This window comes from Lissotriton vulgaris, chromosome 5 (genome assembly GCF_964263255.1).
Source record: "Lissotriton vulgaris chromosome 5, aLisVul1.2, whole genome shotgun sequence".
Taxonomy (NCBI): Eukaryota; Metazoa; Chordata; class Amphibia; order Caudata; family Salamandridae; genus Lissotriton; species Lissotriton vulgaris.
Window position 1 is genome coordinate 1,581,678,180 of NC_141693.1, and position 20,369 is coordinate 1,581,698,548.

A 20,369-nucleotide genomic window follows, 5' to 3' on the forward strand; every position below is an offset into this window, starting at 1 on the left:
TATGGTGACTACACCCTTTTTATGTTCCTCCCTTTGGGGGAAGAGGCATCCTCTAACCCGATTGGCTGGAATCCTTCCATTCTAGATGGAGGATTTTCTAAGGAGGGGGTCACCTTAGTCTGGCCACCTTAGGGGTGGTCTTGGAAGGGGGAGGGGCACCTCCTTCCTAATTTTTCCCACCGCTCTTGCCACCAAAAGTGGGGCTTGGTCAGGGATGCTGAAAAGGCCCTGGCTAGCATATCAAAAAGCGGGTCTTTGAGGCTCACCTCCCCGAATGCTGTTCCTGCTTAGGGGTAGTTGTGAGCACCTCACCCCAAGCAGCCTTTGTCCCTGACCCACCTCAGAGAAACATGTCCATGTGGCAGACTGGTGCAGATCAGTCCGCTGGACATCAGTGAGTTGGTGGTTTTTCAGATGGCATCTCTAAGATGGCCTCCGAGTGCATTTTGCAATAAATCAAATACTGGCATCAGCACTTACAATGTCTAATAACAAACTTGAACAATGTAGGGGCACATTGTTCATGCAACTATGCCCTCACCTATGACATAGCACACCCTACCTTAGTGCTGCGAGAGGAGATATGCCTATGCCACAGGCAGCGATAGTGAAGCATAGCACAGGGAAGTCTGCCATATCGACTTGATTTTAGCTGCACCAAAATACAGTCTGAAATGGCAGTGTGTATGTGCTAGGTGAGGGGTCTCTGAGGGTGGCACAATACATGATGTGGCCCTTAGAGACCCTCTCTGGTCACAAGACCCTTGATACCACTGATACCCTTTGCAAGGGACTTGTATGTGGGCTAGATGTGTGCCAAATGTGTAAACAACTGTACCGTTTTGGGAAACATGAGAGAAGCATGGGAAACCGATTGGCAGGGTCTCAAGGCAAATTCAATCAAAGTACATCAGATATCAGGCAAAAGGAGCATTTTCCCCACACACACTTATTCCAGTGATAGATTTATTAATATATGCACCCAGAGGGCATCTTAGAGGTCCCCCTGAAAATCTACAGACTACTAGTGTGCCGAGTGGCGCAGATCAGCCTGCCACCACAGACTGGTTTCTGACCCCCTGCAGGCGAGAGCCTTCACTCTGAGGACTGAACCAATGCCTGCTCTAGCCAGAGGTGTTGTCACCTTCACAAAGCATGATGGCTAAGTGATCAGCATATCAAGGCAGGAGGCTTCAAAGGCCTCTGCTACCTTTGATATGTGACCTAAGGTATCCCATGACAATGACAGTGCCACCCCATGTCCTGGGCACATTTGACACCAGGACAGGCTTGTTGAGATGGAAGTCAGACAGGACTTTTGGAATAAATTTTGGATTTGTCTGTAAAATTACTGTCCTGCTTGAATTGCAGAAAGGGTTCCTGTATCGAGAAGGCTTGGAGCTCACTCACCCGCCTTGCGGAGGTCAGTGCAAGCAGGAGGGCTGTCTTCCAAGGGGTATTTCAGGTCAGCCCTGTGTACCGACTCAAAGGGATGCTTCATGAGCTGATTAAGGACAGTGTTAAGGTGCCAGGTAGGCGGCAACATTGTCACAGGGGGAAAGTCCTGTGGAGTCCTTTCAAAAACGGTTTGATCAATCTGTGAGACCAAAGAGAAGGGCCCGTTGGAGATCTTCTGTAACGGGATATCACAGCCAAGTGGACCCTGACGGAAGCATGAGCAAGGCCAGAGTTTGCCAGATGAAGATAAGGCAATACTTGCTCCGGAGAGGAAGAGAAAGGATGTATCCCTTGAGCCTTACACCAGACGCAAAACCTCTTCCATTTTAAAGAGTATGTTTTGTTGGTACTATCCGCTCGTGCCAGGATGGCTCTACAGTCTGGCGAAATATTCAAATTCTGAAGTTATCTGAACTCCAGAGCCAAGCGGCTAATTTGAGTGAAGCCAGATTCGGATGCTGGACTTGCTGGTTGTTCATCGTGAGTAGGGACGGAAACTGTTTCAAGCGTATAGGCGGCTCCCGAGAGAGACGGTGGAGTTCTGTGAACCAATGTTGGCGTGGCCAAGTTGGGGCTATCAAAATGAGTGTACAAGGCTCCGCTTTTAATTTCCTGAGGACTCTGGCAATCATTGGAAATGGCGGAAAGGCGTACGCAAAAACGTTGCACCATGCAATCGAAAATGCATTCCCTAGAAAGCCTTTCTGGGGATGCCAACTTGCGAAGTGTGGGCATCTGGCGTTGGATCTTGTGGCGAACAGGTTGATCCGTGGAGTGCCCCATCGTGAGAAGACTTGGCTGAGGATCCCTTGATCCAGTTCCCACTCTTGAGACGTTGTCCTCTGTCTGCTTTAAGAGTCTGTATGGACGAACACCAGGGAATTTTTGATCCTTGGAAGAAAGGCTTGAAGGGCAAGGAAGACTGCCCGTAGTTCGAGGAGATTAATATGGAGCCCTTTTTCGAAGGGGGACCACTTTCCACTTATCTGTAGCTCCTGGAGAAAAGCTCCCCAACCTTCCAAGGAAGCGTCTGTTGTGATGATATGTGGTGCAGTCAGAAGCAGGAATGGTAAGCATTGCAGGGCCATGACCATCTGAGTCACTCTGTGCATTGGACCCATTGTTTTGAGAGTTCCTCCTGGAGGGGGCGCATCCAAAGATGGCAGTGAGGTACTAAGAGGATACATGATGACATCATTCCCAGAAGGGGTTTGAAAAGGCGGACCGTTAAGGTCCTCTTTGAAGCCACGAGAATAGCCAGTGCCAAAAGCTTGTCCTTCCTCTCTTGAGATGGGAAGGCTTTCCCTCAGTTGCGTGTCGAGAGTTGCACCTAGGAAGTTAATGCGCTGAGAAGGTAGAAGGACTGATTTCTCCCGAATGAGCGGGAGTCCTAAACACTTGAAAAGCTGCAGACAGGCGCTGGAAGACCTGGACGCTTCTTCGAAGGATGGAGTCTTGATCAGCCAGTCGTCCAGATATGGAAAGATTTGATCGTGATGCGGTCTAAGATATGCAGCTACTGGGGAGAGACACTTTGTAAAGATGCGAGGTGCAGACTTGAGTCCGAAGGGCAGGACGCAAAATTGATAGTGTCTGCCTGCCACTGCAAATCTTAAATATTTTTTGTGATTTCTGTGAATTGGTATGTGGAAGTAAGCGTCCTGAAGGTCCAGGGACGCCATGTAATCTCCCCCCTCCAGGAGTTGCAAGACCTCCTGGATTGTTACCATGTGAAACGACAGCTTCAAGAATTTGTTGAGGGCTCCACTTCTTTTCTTTTTTCTGAATTAAAAAGTAGCAGGAATAAAATCCTTTCCCTCGCTGAGACAGAGGGACCTTCTCTATCGCCCCTTTCTGGAGCATAAGAGACTTCTCAGAGAATCTGACGTCGATTTTTGTGAAGCATAGAGCGGGGAGGTGTCTGGGGAGGTAAATGCATAAATTCCAAAGAATTGGCGAACTGAACTAATTGTGGAACCCAATGGTCCGTGGTAATCTGCTTCCAATTTTCATGAAATGGGATATCTTTCCTCCAACTTTTAATGATGGAAATGAATTTGAGGCTGGCTGAAGTGAAAGGTCATTGCCTACGACCATTGTTTTTTTGTTGGCATTTACCGCGAAAGGACGTCTTGCCATAAGAGGATTGTTGGCCTTGTTGCTGGCGCTGCTGATACTGGGATCGATTCTGGCCTGAAGAATATGAAGACCGGTACGGTTAGTCCCCTCTATAAGAGGACTGTCCTCTACCTCTAGACCCACGAAAGGACTGACTTTTGTACTGGAGAGTGCCCAATGCTCTAGCAGGGTCAGTGTCCTTTTTTATACTCTGCAGCGCTTCATCAATCTTTGAGCCGAAAAGAAATTGGCCATCATAGGGCATATCCGTTATTTTTGTTTGTATCTCGGTACGAAAGGATATTTCCCTTTGCCAACCTTGTCGCCACAAGACTGCCGCCCCAGCCAGCTGACGAAATCCTGTAGTTGCGATATCCATCGCACAGTCTATTATCTCTGAAGCAGAGGCTTCACCCTCTAGTAATATCTTCTTCGCATCTTTTGACTCGTTAGGTAACTCCGATAGATATGGGGCTATATCAGCCCATAGCTGTCTATTGTAGCGCCCCAAAAGCGCCAAGGCATTGGTCGCCTTCACTGTTACTGCAGATATTGACGAGAACCACTTCTTAATGTTGTCTAATCTTCGGCCTTCCTTATCCGAAGGGGCTGATAACGGGGCAGAAGGATTTCTGGACTTCTTCTGTGCAGCCGGTGTAACAACCGAATCTGGCTTGGGGTGTCCTATTATGGTGCAGTATCAAGCGCCCTATACTCATTATCTAAGCGAGGTACTACCGGAGGTACAGAGTTAGGGTTCTGCATGACCTTAATACCCTGCTCCCATAGGTATTCAATAATGGGTATTGATCTTACTGATTTTTTAGGAGGCTCCTTAAAATCATATAATAAGCAGTCTTGCTGTTGAGTGACCATTGGAATTTTGAAGCGTCGAGCGGCCCTCTCAACCACATTATGGAACCCTCCAATGTCGTCGGGTGGTGAATCTGTGGGCGCAGGTACTGGAAATGCGGGAAACGGAATGACAGTCATCCCAGTCATCGTGGTTACATGGAGTATCTTGTAGTTCTCCCTCTTCCTGTTCTTCCTCCTCCTCATCAGTAGATGGAGGATGCGGTAGATCAATCTGCTCCGGCTGTTCACTCAAAGGTGGAGGCTGTGGTCTTGGTGAGGGAGATACTGCAGAAGGTTGAGGAGACTCTGGAAACCTCTGTTTATAGTCCTGTATGAGGTACTGCAAGTCTGAAACCAAAGAGGCTGGAAGGCAAAATATTGGAGATGGAGGTGGATGATATTCCTCCTCCTGATACTCTTCGTCTGAACTCTGACATTTGACATGGAGTTCCGAAGGGCTTGTCCCGTCTGAAACATGTCCCCTTCATCTGAATCCTCCTCCTGAAGAAGACATGCTGGAGGCAGTGGCTGGACTCTGCTTGGCGATGTTAAAGCTGGTGTCAGCGCCTTTTTTGTGATCTTTGGATGCACATATGTGCTGTGCAGACCTGAATCCATCATAGTCGACGAGCCCGTCGACAGGGTGGTCGTCAACGGCAGAGCGTCGATGGATGTCGTAGCCGGAGGATTTATCATCGACGAGGCCATCGTCGACAGTGGAGACATCACTGGAGACTTAGTCGACGATGTCTTTGTCGACGTTACCTTTGTTGTCGACGGTGTTGACGATGACTTCGCCGTCGAGGTCATCGGCGATTTAGTCGTCGGCGAGTGCAGCGTCGATAGGTGCTTTGACGTCAAGGGTGTCTTCTTGATGCTTATCGCAGACGATACAGTTTTATCTGCCATCGATGATGGGGTCGTAGTAGTCGACGAGGACAATGTCGTCGAGGCCGTCGACGTAGAAACAGTTGTCGATGTTGATCCATACGATGCAGTAGACACAGCTCTCCTCGACGAAGACATCATCGACTATACTGTCGACGGAGTCGAAACAGGATTTTTGAAGGTGGAAACTTCCTGAGAGGAAACCTTCACAGAAGTAGCCTTGGAGAGAGCCTCTGAAGACTTTTTTTATGTCTTTTTTGAGGAGGTACCGTAGGAGAAGCCACCCTTGGTCTCTTTAGTGAAGATTTGGAAGAGACTGAAGAACCTTCACTTTCCTCAGAAGACTCCAGGTTGTCCCTGTCTTTTAGCCCCTGGAGCCAGATTAAGAGGCGTCCCTCACGGTCTTTGAGGGTTTTAGTGGAAAAGGTAGGACATACCTTGCAGTCCTTGGAAGAATGGTCTGGATACAAGCAATACAGACAGTCTTGATGTTGGTCATCTATATGCAGCCTTTTCTTTCAACAGGAACCACAGGACCTAAAAAGACCCCTTTTTGGAGTGTCAGCCATGATGATATCAGCAATCACGATGGAACAGAATAAAAATATCACAGAACACTGGAAACCAGTTGTGAAGAAAAAACCTGAGCAGAGCTCAGAGGAGACTCCCTTAGCACAACGAGCGGATATAAAATCTAAAGGGACTGAGGCTCCTTCCAGGAGGGTTCTAGAGGGAGGTGACAGCTGATATGATTCAGGCATGTGAATCAATGAAAGACACTCCTAATACTGGATAATATAAAATGTTTCTAAATCATGCTCAGATTTATTCTTGAGTGTCTCTCAATTATTGCCTCGGTGTATCAACAAATGCTTAGCAATACCCTCTGATAAGCCTAAAAGCTCACCCACACTACCACAAGAGAGCATTTGGGTTATCATTTGTGCCTTAATACAGTTTACCTCTTTTTCGTCCACATAAAAAGACTTGTACTCTCCACCAGAATGCAAGAAAGAGACCACAGTTAAGGACTGGGCAGCCCTTTAATGGTAGGAAATAACTCTACAGGGGTAGAGGTAAGACATTCTGTGGCTCTGGTCTACCAGCACCAGTCCGAGTTAAAAGCGAAGAAGTCAATTTCACACCAAGTCTTGAGGGCTTTACAGAATAGGGTTTTAAAGATTGAACATCTTGTGTGTTTGCAACTTAAAACTGCAACAGTTCATCTCTGTCATATAGAGATGTGCTGCTTACATTGGTTATGCAAATGTGAGGTGTCCTGGTGTGATCATGAGTGCCTTAGCAATATAAGAAAGGCCCTATCAAACGGGACTCCTGCCAAGTGATCTGCAAAATGAAATCATTTCAGTGATCTTAAAGCCAGGGACTGACTAATTCTCATCAGACGATATCCTTGATCAACTAGAGGCAAATATAATAATAGCCAAGAACCTGGTCAACAGACTTGATGCACCAAGGCCAGAATGGATTCATGCCGGGTTGCAGGATCAATCATTGCCTCAGATGACTATATTTAGCACATGTGCGCTTTGAGAACTCTGACGAGTTCTTGTTTTATTAGCTATTGAAAATGCCCTGTAGATTGGCCCTTCATGTTTAATTTGTTTGCGCGACTGAACTTCAGCCCTCTCCTTGGGAGATATGTACAGATTGTATATGCAGGCCCCTGGGCGAGTGTCAGGATGAACTAGGCCCTCTCTCCTCCAATATACAACGGGAAAGGGAAAGAAGGCAGGGACATCCCCTCTCCCCCCTCTTCTTTGGCATGACAATTAGGCCTCTTGCAGAGTGGATCTTGGGGCACGCACTGCTTAGAGGATTTAATTTGAGCAACACTGCAGTAAGACAGAATACGGTTATAGGCAGGTGACATTTTAATCTATGATCGGGCCCAGTGTCCTCCACACTTAGATTAATGCAGATGCTGCAGATTTACCGTGTGGCCTCTGCTCTAACTATTATGTGGAATTAATAGATATATGTATGTAAAAGGCAACAAATCAGTTCAAATACCTCAACATGCTGGTTGCACAGAACAGTCAGAAGGCTCTGAACTTTATAATAGTGCCTTTATTGTTTAGAGTTCAACAAGACATGAAGGCATGGCGCGCTCTCATCCTCAACATTGTTTGGTAGAGATGCTCTGTTCAAAATAATCTCCCTCCAAGCTGCTATATTTGCTCAACATTTTCCGTAATGGTATACCGCCTCCCTCCTTTTAATCATTCCAGTCCGCAATTACAACACTTTATATGCCAAAAAGCAACCCAAATTTCAGACATTACATTTTCCTAATTGAGCTAACCAACTGGTGCCCATTAAAGACTTCCTCATTCTGGACACAGACGACCCAAGTGTCATCTCCGAATTGTAATGCATAGAAAGATTAGGCGTACCTGATTAGCTTTACAGTCTACTTAAATGCATGGCTATGCCCCAGCGACGACACTACTCTGAGACTCAAGTCAACACTTCACTGAATAAGATGGGAGGGATGCAGGACTGCTGAATCCCACTTCGGGTGTGCTACTTGACTTACACACAGTGAAGTTCAAGGGTTTCTGTCCCCAGGACCATATAGGCCAGGAATTCCTATAGCCCAACGCCCAGGACATATTGTATGGGGTCAAGGGCAACAAGTTTTAATGTGTGTTTTGTCCTTGGGACAAGTAGGCCCAACCCCCCTGCAGCACAAACGTTTTGGCTGCCAGTTTGCAGTACCACATTAAGGGTCAGGGAAGGGCAATGCCTGTAGTTAAGGTAATATTTGTGTGCATATGTTAATGCTGTTCAAATTTGTATTTACAGTTCATTAATTTAAAGCCTTCATTATTAGGCTGAGCGCATTAAGTAAATGTAAATTCTGACTACACTACTGACAGTGGTTCCAGTATAAAAAGGTGTACACCAGGTTTCGAAGTTTAGCAATATGAGGCTATGCATAATGCTCCCAGAATGCTCTGTGATTAGATGCAAATATTTGCAGAAGCTTGAAAGCAAGATTAATGATTCTTAGCTTTCAATATAAAATGTACTTAAAAAAATGAAAGTAGGGAAAAAAAACATTTTGCTAAACTACTGTAAAATTTCAGGTACCATTTATTTGCAGCATCATTTAGTAACATGTGTTGACGCATGCTAGCATTTCCCAAAGATATTCATATTAGAAAAATCAGTGTAACCCGTTTCAATAAGATGATGGGAAAAATAAAAAAGAAACAAGCATTGGCAAAGCCAGTAGGTCTGAAATTGGTGGTCAGCTTTTTAGTTTTGGCAATGCGTGACTTGTTTTGGCATGGTTTTTGTAAAACCTTATTACTGTGAGAGCTGCCGGGCCCTCACCATTATAACAAACATTGGCAAAAGCAAAAATAGTTTTTGGTCTCTAAAAGCACACACTGCCACATTAGTTATTGGCACTGAACAAAACTACGTTGTGTGCGTATATGCTCCTTGTGAAAGAGCAAAATGCGGTCACTCACAGTGAAGCCAGACGATACAGCGAGAGAGAACTTTAATAAACCCAAAAGGTCATGGTTAAGGCCAGACAAAATATGGGGCCCAATTATTTAAAAAAAGTCTCAAAAGTGCACCCTTGGTGTATGTCCTTGCATCAAGTTTAGCTATATGGTTTTCTTGAATTCACAAGAATGTACAGAAGTAAAGTAAGAAATTGTACTCCTAGAAAATATTAGTGAACTGCGTTTTAGCATGAGCAAATATGCATGTGTAGATTTGCTCATGCGAAAACCTGAATGTTTGCAAGTTCATTTTCCCTCCAACCACTTTTTCCCAACTCTGGAAGAAGGTTTACGTCTGCCATTATCAGGAGTACATTTCCAACATTTCTCAGTATGGGAAAAGATTATATAAGAGTTGTTGAAAACCCTTAAAACATGCAGGTTAGTAGGTTTGCACAGACTCAAAAGGGCATTCCAACCCTGGGACTATTTCTTACCACTACCTTCTGTCCCGGTATGTAAATCTGCTGAACCGTGGGAACATGAGATTTCTGCCATAATTTGGCGCCGCACTACATGGCACCAAAGGGACAAGTGGATTTTGTTACAGGACAAGTAGATTTATGAAGCAACCTGCCCCATAGACAAGTAGATATTTTAATAAATTACACACCCCTGATAGGCACATCCAAATTAGGAGACATCTAGTTGCGCAATCATATCTGACCACTTACACATCTTATGGAAACGGATGTCATGCCAAACGCACAAATCTACAGTTACAGCAACTAAACTACGCCATGCCATAGAACCCCATGCAGCAGATCTAGCTGATCTTCCCAATTATAACCCTTTAGAATCTAAGATAATAGCAGGTCTTGATGCGAACAATATCTCTAAATTATATCAGACACTGTTGGCCAATACCCAAGACGCCCTCACACTTCGGAATAGAGGAGTGGAACCTTGGCAGATGCCTATTGGGCTGAAGTAAAGATGACCTCTAGGATCCTCGCAGTGTCCATACGATTAAAGCTTACTCAGCTGAAATATCTTCAACTTGGATCCTATAGCATCACTTGACTAAGCTGAAAGAAGGGAGGGGGAGACCCTCATTGATAGAGGTATTGGATGGAGCTAGGTACTCAGATTGTGGGCAGGCCCATTATAACGGACCCCAAGATGGCACCCCTGGGACTGATGGGTGAGTGGAGATGTGACGTACCATAAATGCTGGACAATGTTTCACATTGGTTAAATTAAAAAGCAAAATAATTCATGAAGGTGGAGTAAAGTTAGGCATTCAAAGAGTTTACACCTGCAAGTAACATGAATACTAATTGAATGTTCAGGTAATTCATTGTTTTAAGGAAAGAACTTTATAAAAATGCTTTTATTTTTTTTAAAAACAAGTAAAATATCCTGCACACAGAGCTAGAAACCATAAGTGCCTATCCCTTCTGTACCCAGAAAACTAAAAACCAAATCGTTTTGTAGCTCTTTAGTGAGATATTTTAGTTCAACACAGAGCCTGAAGTTAAATGTTGTCCTATGAGGTTAAGAGGTAGTGGAGGAAGGAAGCGAAGGGCCGGTATGTTTGTGGAGGGTTTAAATGTACTCAGTAATCAAGTACAAGTCCAGTAGCTACTGAGCTATTTGGTGGTGACAGTGCCTGCCAGGCTATTCTACTTCACGATGTGTGCCTTAGGGTGGGCATCTCAGAAGTCGCTGGTTGCACTAGGTTGTAGTGTAGTGAGAGGAATGCCTGGAACATGCAGCAACCACAACGTGCTACTGGAAACTAGACTAGGGCATTACTAGCTGAGGTAGCAAATGAGAGTCCAAGCAGCAGTATCCCTGGTACCATAAGGGTCATGAGATGATTTCAATTGCTTTAGAATCAGGACAGCACCCTCCAAACAGCATGAAACCCAATGCCAAGGGACCAAGACAAGATACTTATTTACTTCCCTAGTTCAAGAAATAGGTTAAGGCACGCTGGGGCAAGATGATCGAGCGAGTCAAGAGCAGGCTCACGTTTCTCAAAGTATGAAATAAAGACCCAGATTAGATTGTGCTTTGTTTTGTTTCTGAGGCAGGGATGGTGTGACAATCTCTCTGGGAAGGCTCACTTCATGTTCTGTTCATGTAAAAAAAAAAAAAAAAAAAAAAAAAAAAAAAAATGCTGCCTCTCCAGAGTCCAGTTTATGTTTGCTCAGGGAAGCGCTTAGGAAATGCAGAACCGAAAAGGAAAGGGCAGCAGGTTTCATCAAGTGATTCAGTTCGACAGGAGAACTGCAGGTAATACAAAGAGCTGTCGAGCTTCCTTTACCCACCAGATACAACTGGTTTCGAAAACAGATTGTGTACTTGCAGGATCTTACGTCAGAGATGAACATTAGACGGTTTGCATAAAAGTGAACATTTCCTTGAAGAGCACACACATGCACAGGACATGAAGAACATCAGTTACGAGAGACTGGAAAAACTCCATATGAAGGAAGCCACAGCACCACCCCTCCAAAGCTGTACAGTTTACAGGACTGGTACATTAGCTATGGATCATTTTGCACGACTGCCTGTCTCCCACAGCCTGGGTAAAAGGGACAGTTACCCTCAAAGTGGGACACTTTTGGGTGACCCCTCCGTCGACATCAGAATGAAAATTCCCTTAACACGTAAAAGAAAGATAAAGGTTCCCCACAGGAACCAAAATAAACAATAACAAGTTTTAGTATTAATTAGTAGGCTACGATAAACATGAATTCAGGGGTGGGGGTTGTTAGGGGCGCAGATCTGGCCTCCACAGGCAGGCTTCATGGTCAGCCTCACTTTTTACATGCACTTTAATAAAGTCACAACAATTAACATACAATGTGATTAACGTACCCTTCCACAGCCACGTTTCTAGCGTGTGGGTATTACTGCTCTGTGGACAACCATTTTCAGGAGACACCTTAAGCCTGAGACAGGAACAGTGGGTTGGAATCCTACCCGCTCACTTCCCAAAACAAGCATTTACAATGCAATGGTCTCGGCATCATTAAAGGTGGAAACTATTGGCAGGCATTGCTCATGACGCTTCTTTTTTTTCTTTAAATCATAAATAAATGGCATTGTCATTTACATTGCCAATACACAGCACTCTGCATTCTGCCCTCACTGCTCTGCATTCCGCCCTCACTGCTCTGCATTCCGCCCTCGCACTCACTACTTCGCACGCACTACTTCGCACGCACTACTTCGCACGCACTCTGCGCATTCTGCGCACTCTGCACTCACACTCTGCTCACTCTGCACTCACTACTTCACACTCTGCACTCTGCACACTCTGAACTGTGCACACTCTGCACTCACACTATAATAATCCTTATGCAGAATTCCTCCAATGTATAAGCAGCTTGGGTTTTTCCTATAAGTGCCAAAGAGTCAATGATAGGAAAAGAGGGCAGAGAGTGCTAACCCCATCTCCCCACCCACAGACAACCAAAAATTATCTTCTGCGTTGCTTTGTTCTAATAAATCATGAATAAGGAATTTAAAGTATATGTATGGGCGAGTGGAAGGTGATCCATCGTATTCAATATATTTTAACAAAATTGGTGTTCATGGTTACCTTTACAAACGTGAGATGAAGATGATGCTCAGTTTTTAGTTATATAAGGATATTTTGTCGAGTACATTCAAGTTCAACCCACTGGCTGTAAGCAACAAGCTGAGGATCAACGGGCGCGAAACAGCGTGGTGGGCGCGCACGAGACGCAGCGTGGGCGTGCACATCACCTGAAGATCGCCGGAGAAGACACCGAGTCTGCCTGCTGCCATGACTGACCCGCTGCGAGGGAAAGAGCCCGGTGAGTGGGGGTCGAGGGGGGGGGCGGCAGAGAGGGAGTGGGCAGAGAGGGAGGGTGTGTGTGTGTGTGTGTGTGTTTGTGTGTGTCTGTCTGTCTGAGTGTGTGTCTGTGTGTGCAAGGCTCGTGACTGCCTGCCTGTGTGTGTGTGTGCGCGCGTCCACAGACCCTGGTCCGCTCGTGCACCATTCTATCTCCCTTGAGGAGCAACTCAAAGACAATAGGTCTCGATGCCGAGACCTAAAAAGGTTGCCTCTTGTGAAAACAGTGATGTGGGGCCGCAAAAGTCAACTCATTGATGAACTGTGCAAGAATACTGCTCAACGGAGGATAGGAAGGATGAGGTGACAGGAACCTTAGATTTGTTTTCCAACAAGGACAGATGCAAACATGGCCATACAAATTTACCTTGACATCTAAAATTGTAAACACGAACATGAGTCTTGTTCTATAGTATGAATTGAGTTATTTGACATCTTTTGTTATAGCGCTCTACCTGGGTGACGGTTCGGCAGATTTTCAGACCCTTGTCTTGGGAGTTCTCCTCTCCACTGCGCTCATTTTCATCTTCAGATATATGCACATCATCTGCATGGAGATCCAGCACTACATCCTGTCCGACTGCAGGCTTGATATCTGGAATGAGGTTCTGCAACAAACAGAGGGATGGCTGTTTTCATACACACATGTAGACTTGTGTTTACAAATGAAGTACGATCAAAATTTCTAAGCACTTTATAAAGACCAACCACCTCTGAATGCTTCTCGTGCCTTGATCTACATATAGCATACAATAATCAGAGAGGAATTCCCAATATAAAGAGATAACCACTCTACCATAACTATGATGAGACCATCAATCATCCTAATTCATCCATGAAGAGGGCAACCCCCTGTGCACCTACCGATAATCCCTCCACTGTAGCAAGCATTATAGACCAGGTCTATACAAAAACCAGAAACATGTATTTCGATTACAAATCAACTACAAGAAGGACCAGCATTCTATGAACACAAGAGAAACAATCATGTCACTGAACAAAGAATTCTCACACTCGACAAAACCCAGTAATATACCACCATGTCATAATACGTCATCAATTAACACAGTCAACAATGAGCAATTATCAACAGATACCACCGGTAAAACAATATACATCCTACACTGAAGCCTTAAAATCAGCAAGGAAGAATCATCCTAAATATTGTTAGCCACTAACCTCAATATATTTGTCCAGTGTGAATCTCACCAATGCATGATATGCTGTCAGCTTTAAGTCTACAAACCTTAAGTGATTCTGTGGTAATGCTGATGGAAGGCTTCTTTTGCGTGGCTGCAGTGCTGGCACCCCAGCGACGTTTCCTGGTAGGCACGGCTGTTTCAGTCTCGCCATTTCCAGCACCTGGAGGGGGCGGCGGCTGTGTGGACACCTTAGCAGCTGTGTGAAGATGATGGATCAATAAAAAAGTAGAAATAGCACTCAAAATGAAACGCCTTCTGACAGAAAGTTAACGAACCCTTCACTTAAAGGATCCCCAATCATGATATTGTAAATCCTTGGTCAAAATATGCAAGTGTATTGGTTCACAACCACACATGCAATACACATTCATGCTGCGAAAGTGCAACCTCCAAAACGTACAAGGGCAAAGATCTATGTTGTCATGTGTCTGTTGAAGCAAATTTTGGCAAGTTTCTCACCACAGCCCCCTATCCCAATCCAACTTCTGCACTTATCTGGCATTCTTCCTCACAAGAAAGGTAACCCTGTACATGCATTGGCAGGCACAATAATTATGAAGCTGAAGCAGTCAGCCGAATCTTGAGGAAAAGTATCTATTCAATAAAACAAAGGATTCTAAGTTGAGCAACTTGTAGTTCTACTTCCTACCTCCATTCACTGATGGTAAGGAGGTAGCAGAAGACAGAAAAGTGAGACTCAGAAAACTGAGCGTCTGATTCAAGAGTTTGTGGCAAATGCAAAGAAATCACAAACGGTCAGAAGCACAATCCACAGGTCAACTTGCAACTACATCAAAGGGAAAAGAAGGCATTGAAAAGCAACAGATGCCATTTTTACTTTCAGTCCATGCAAAGGTATGGATTTAGAAGGATCAAGACTGCTGACATATGGCATGGAAGAATACAGAGCAGCAAACACTGAGCTATTGATACTGTCAAAAGATCACTCCATGGCTGTGGTTCAAATGTGCCTCCAGGCCATTGTACCATTCTAGACTGATCAGACCCAGAAAAGAAGACCCGTTCACACAATACTTTGTGGTTCTCGGAGGAGAGTCTGAATACTCCTTCCTGCTGTGCAGCCTGATCAGTGACTATGCCTGGTCCTTAGCACTTCACCACCTCCCTCCCACTCCTGTAGCGTGCAGGGGGTGCATGTAAAAAACACAGACCAGGCTACTGTGTTTTCCAAGTATTTTTGTCCATGGTTATTCAGCATAGTTTATATTGCATGGTTTTTCACTCATTCAAAATCAGTTTCACAAGCAGCAAAGGATTCAGTCTATGGCCACATAACTCAAAGATGTACGCAAGGGGCAGTGACTTACAAATTCTTGTTGGTACTCATGGTCGTATTGGAAAAATATAAAATGGGTTTCTGGCTAGAAAATGACACTGAAAAAAGTTAAAAGCATAGCTGTGCTGCATAAACGTTCCACAAAGCAATAATAATAAGTAAATCTATAAAGCTCCTGGTTACACTAGGCTAGTGTGTCCCCGCGCTACGGTACAGACCTAGCAGAACACCCCAATGCCAACATTTCACACACCCCCCAGATACACAGCCCCGGCCTAGACTATAGGAAAGAGATACGTTTTCAACTCTTTGTGGAACGCCACCTCTGAAGTCTCCGGCTGGAGCCTCGAAGGGAGTCTGTTCCACTGTTGTGCTGCCAGAAAGCAGAAGGAGCACCCTCCCATCCTCGCTCTTCTGATGTTAGGGACGTTAAAACCAGCCACCTCCCGCTAGATCTCAATTGTCGGGTCGGGTTGTATAAGGTTAGCAGGTTGTGCAGATAGATGGGCCCTTTCCCCTGTGTTATCCGGTGGCTGATACAGAGGGCTTTAAACAGCACCCTTTCCCTAATCGACAGCCAATGCAAAGTGCCCAGGGCCTTCTTAGAAGAGGCTCTCTCAGGCAGCATCACAACCAAGTGTGCAGCTGCATTCTGTATACGTTGCAGCCTCTTGATGCACCCAGCATTTGCTCCCAGATAAAGGACATTATCATAGCCAGTCTCGATGTTAATAAGGCATGGACCATGGTTTTCCTTTCTGTGGTTGGTAGCAGGTCCAGGGTCTTCCTGAGACCCCGAAATTACAAAACATGTGCCTGCAACTCGTTGTGTGGTGCTCAAACGAGATCTTAGTATCGAGCCATACCCCCAAGTTCCTAACTTGTTCAATAGTTGAGGGTAGAGGGCCCAGCGTCAAATGCCACCAGGCCGATGTCCACACTGACAGAGCCTTCCCTATGATCAGCACCTCCGTTTTTGTTTCCGTTCAGTTTGAGGCAGTTATTGGCCATCCAAACCGCCAATTCTTGCACCAGGCCGATGTCCACACTGACAGAGCCTTCCCTATGATCAGCACCTCCGTTTTTGTTTCCGTTCAGTTTGAGGCAGTTATTGGCCATCCAAACCGCCAATTCTTGCAGACATGTAGAAAAATTACTGGCTGCCTTCTCATCTGGTTGGATCAAAGACACAACCAGTTGAGTGTTGTCTGCATAGGACATGACTTCCACCCCAAATTTATCCGTGATCTCAGCCACAGGCGCTACATAAAGATTAAATAGAGTCGGGCTGAGACTGGACCCTTGTGGCACCCCACGTTTCAGCCTGATATGTTTTGATCGATATGGTCCCTGTGTCACCTGAAAACTACGGTCTTGCAGAAAGGACTCCAGCCATTCCCAAGCCTTACCAACCACCACTCCCCTTTTGAGACACTGCAGCAGCGTATGATGCACTACAGTGTCAAATGCGGCACTTAAATCTTGTAGAATGAATGCAGCCTTCTGTCCCTCATCCACATTTTTCCGTATAGTCTCCGTTGACAAAAGCAAAGCTGACTCAGTCGAATGGGACACAAGGAAGCCTGATTGGGTAGGATAAAGCGAAATGGGGTGCAAGTTGTCCAATTGCTCCATACTGACATGCTTTTTTTATTCAAAAAGAGGGAAAACAAATAAAATAAAAAGTGAACTGAGGCAGCAGAGTAAAAGCAGTATTTTTTTTTTCTTTAAAGAAGAATTTCAAGTCATTGCATTTACTTAAATTTAAAAAAAAACATGATTCCAACAGCAAGATTCCTAAATGCAGGGTATGGACATGGGCATGACAGAGCCTATGCCTATGCATGCGAAATAACTGAAGTACCTTTACCGTGGCTTCTCAGAGTGGGGTCCTGTGCATACAGCCTCACGGTCTGCACTAGAGCATCCCACACACAGTTGAAGACAATACTCTATGTGCAAAGTTTAGGCTGCGTCAAAAGACTGAACTTAGCAGGCCCTAGAGGAAGGAGAACGGGGAGTAGGGATGGCCAAAGACCAGGTCTTATGCCCAAAACTGCTCAATATGGATGAAAATCTGCGCCCACCTGTTTCTAGGGGCAGGTGTGATGCCGGTTCTATGGATGCCATGAAATCACTTATTACTAGGCAGCGTTGGTAGTGATTACTGTTTACTAAAGGTGCTTTAGAACTATCAGTTAGGGCTCACTCAAATTTGATATTCAGGGGCCAAATGTATACCCTGCAATTCACTAAATCACAGGGTTTGCAACTGCTAAACTGCTTTTACAACTGTATTAAACTAATTTTGAGATTCGGTGATTGAAAATGTGTTTAACAAAATTTGAGATTTGCAAGGGATTCTGGGTAACAGAACCTGGTGAGAGCCAGTCAAGTCGCCATATCCTGGATTCCCCTGGGTGTCTAGTTTTAAAAAAATGTTCACGTTTGCTAGGTTTCCCTATGTGCCGGCAGAACTAGGGTTAAAAATCTACAGCTAGACACATTGCAAAAAAAGGGTCCTTTTCACTGTGCAAATGTGGCGTGTTTACTTTGCGTTTGGGCAGTTTCCTGTCATGGGCACTAGGCCTGCCCACATAAGTGAAGTACCATTTTTATCAGGAGACTTAGGGTAACACAGAATTGTAGAGCAACTTATTACCTATTGACTTTCGATGCATTTCTGCCAAATGAAAGACTAGGTATAAAAAAATAAGTCCTATAATTCTGATGCTAGTTTTGGTACTCACAATTTCCGAAATGTGCAAATATCTACTGTTTCTAAACTCTATATTTTGTTCCAATTTCAGAAATACATAGGTGTCTTTGAAGGGGAGGGGAGTGCAGGAGGACTGTGGCATTTTTTGGGGAGATGTGAGCATTGGCATGCCCATTCTGGGATGACCTCACCCCTGAATTGAAGAAAAAAAACGATCTTGAGGCCTAGTGGGCTTTCTGCTCCCCATGGGCTTATAGGGGGCTAGGCTATTGTCCCAATTTGCCTCCGGGGAGGGGCAGAAAGACTGTGGTAATTGTTTTCGGGGTGGGGGCTGCCCAGAATGGTTTCTAGTGGGCTTTCTGGCCCCTTTTTGGGCAGCCCCCACCCAGTAAAAAAAAAAAACCCTGGTTCTTAGTGGGCTTTCTGCTCCCTCCAATAAAAAAATAAATAAATAAATAAAAAGAAGGATCCCTGATGTCTAGTGGACTTTTGCCATGGGAAAGGGGGGGTGGGGGCTCACAGACTTGTGTCCAAAAGAACACGGGGGAGCAAAGGCCCTTGCCGAAGGTGCCTCTACCCCCTCCCTGGTGCTAGTGGGTGGGTGGATCCACTAGAGAAGGGTACCATTGGAAAGGGGAGATTCGCCCCTTTCCAACAATACCTCTCCCATCTTTTTCGGTGCTCGGGGCTGAGATAGCCCCACAAGCACAGAAACTGAGAAACTGAAAATACAAAAATAGGCCTGGGGAGGTTGGGGAAGCTCTTCCCCACCTCCCCAGGCAAACATTTTTTAAAAAGGGAAATCCCTCTGCTGTCTGCAGCAGAGGGATTTCCTGAGCATGTGCTCATGACGGAATTGTTCCGTCATGAGCACACTAGAACTTGTGCTCGCCGGAACCATTCCGTCATGAGCATGGAAGGGGTAAATAAAACGCAAGCCAACCACAAAGTTAACAAAACAGTGGAGGGGGAAGTGCATGAACAGACGCCCTTGAAATGCGTCTGTTGAGTAGGAAACCAAGAAAGTTTGTTAGGAAGCAGCAGCCATTACTGAAGCTGGCGTCCTGCGAGTGCTGTGCACATTAAGGGGTCGATTCCGATTCAGGGAAAAAACAGTCGGTACGATTTGTATCCGGAGCCCTCTCCGTACGAATCGTACCAGTCTGTCCGAGTCGCATAGTACGATCCGTATTCCGTGAATCCGTCCGAATCGTCGCGATCCGTACGTATTACAAGGATGAAACCGTGAACCGTACGACTCGTACACATGCCGTACGACCAGACGAGTACGATCTGGACCGGGGTATGAGGACGCGATTCGTACGGTCCACGTCAGGTAAGGGCGAGTCGTACGGAAAAGCACACAAACACATACACACTGTACAGTCCGTACACCCCATGCTCGCAGGGGTACGGTGCGTACCCCATGTACGATGGGTGTACGAGCCGTACCCCATGTACGATGGGTGTACGAGCCGTACCCCATGTACGATGGGTGTACGAGCCGTACCCCATGTACGATGGGTGTACGAGCGGTACCCCATGTACGATGGGTGTACGAGCCGTACCCCATGTACGATGGGTACACCCATCGTACATGGGGTATGGCTCGTACACCCCATGATGGCAGGGGTGCACAGGGGGCGTTCCGTACCCGTTTCAGCGCGAACTCTGCTTTTATGGCTGTTTTCAGCTCCCATAGAAAAAGGGTCGTACGTTGTGTACCAGACACGTATCGTATTTGCTGGGTCGTAAAAACCAGCCTCGAACCGTACAGATGTCGCGTACAGCGGGTTCCGAGGGAGAATCGTACAGAGATTAGAGTCGTAAGGTCTCTGTACGACTCGTACAGAGTACGGCTCCTGGTACGAATCGTACTTCGTACGTACGGGGGACATTGCAGGGTACGATTCGTACGGGAAAAACTCTCCGAACGGCTATTCGGAGCGGTTTCACCCGAATCGGAATCGGCCCCCAAGTAAATAGTTCTTCAAACTGCAAATGAAAGCGCCTGTGTAAGGACGCCAGTAGGAGGGCCAGTCCTCAAGGGCGGTAACAGAAGACAGGGAGGTACAAAGGAGGGACCAATACGTCAATTAAACCGGAAGACAACATTTACAAAGGGCAATTGCACAAGCCAATGACAAATATGGTCAGAGTGTTGGAGATTCAAGTCCATACCTGAATACAGCATGTCTCGAAGAGACCGTGCATACACTTTAGAGGGGAGGCCTAAAAAGTAATGCAGACCAAAGCTGCAGTGATAGACTTATAATGGTTAAAAAGTGCCACACCATTACCTAATCGACTTTATGACATGTATGTTTTCAACTAACTGGTTCGACAATCGACTCAGTGGACGTGAGGTACTCTAGGATTCGGAAAACTCCTAAAATAAGTCTTAACTGCTCGACTTAATAATGGACAATAGAGTGCCTACAGAAAACACTTAACGAAC

At 45.6% G+C, this 20,369-nt stretch overlaps 1 protein-coding gene across 3 annotated transcripts in view; it reads right to left on the minus strand.

Moving 5' to 3' along the window:
* The window catches only part of ACIN1 (apoptotic chromatin condensation inducer 1), a 947,610-nt gene that overhangs the window by 168,186 nt on the left and 759,055 nt on the right, over positions 1 to 20,369 (minus strand). For all 3 annotated transcript variants that reach the window (XM_086923671.1, XM_086923670.1, XM_086923673.1), the window contains 2 exons: positions 13,940 to 14,091; positions 13,149 to 13,301 (listed from right to left, as the gene is read on the minus strand). In XM_086923671.1, the coding sequence (XP_086779797.1) occupies positions 13,149 to 13,301; positions 13,940 to 14,091 (305 nt within the window). The remainder of the gene's footprint in view (positions 1 to 13,148; positions 13,302 to 13,939; positions 14,092 to 20,369) is intronic.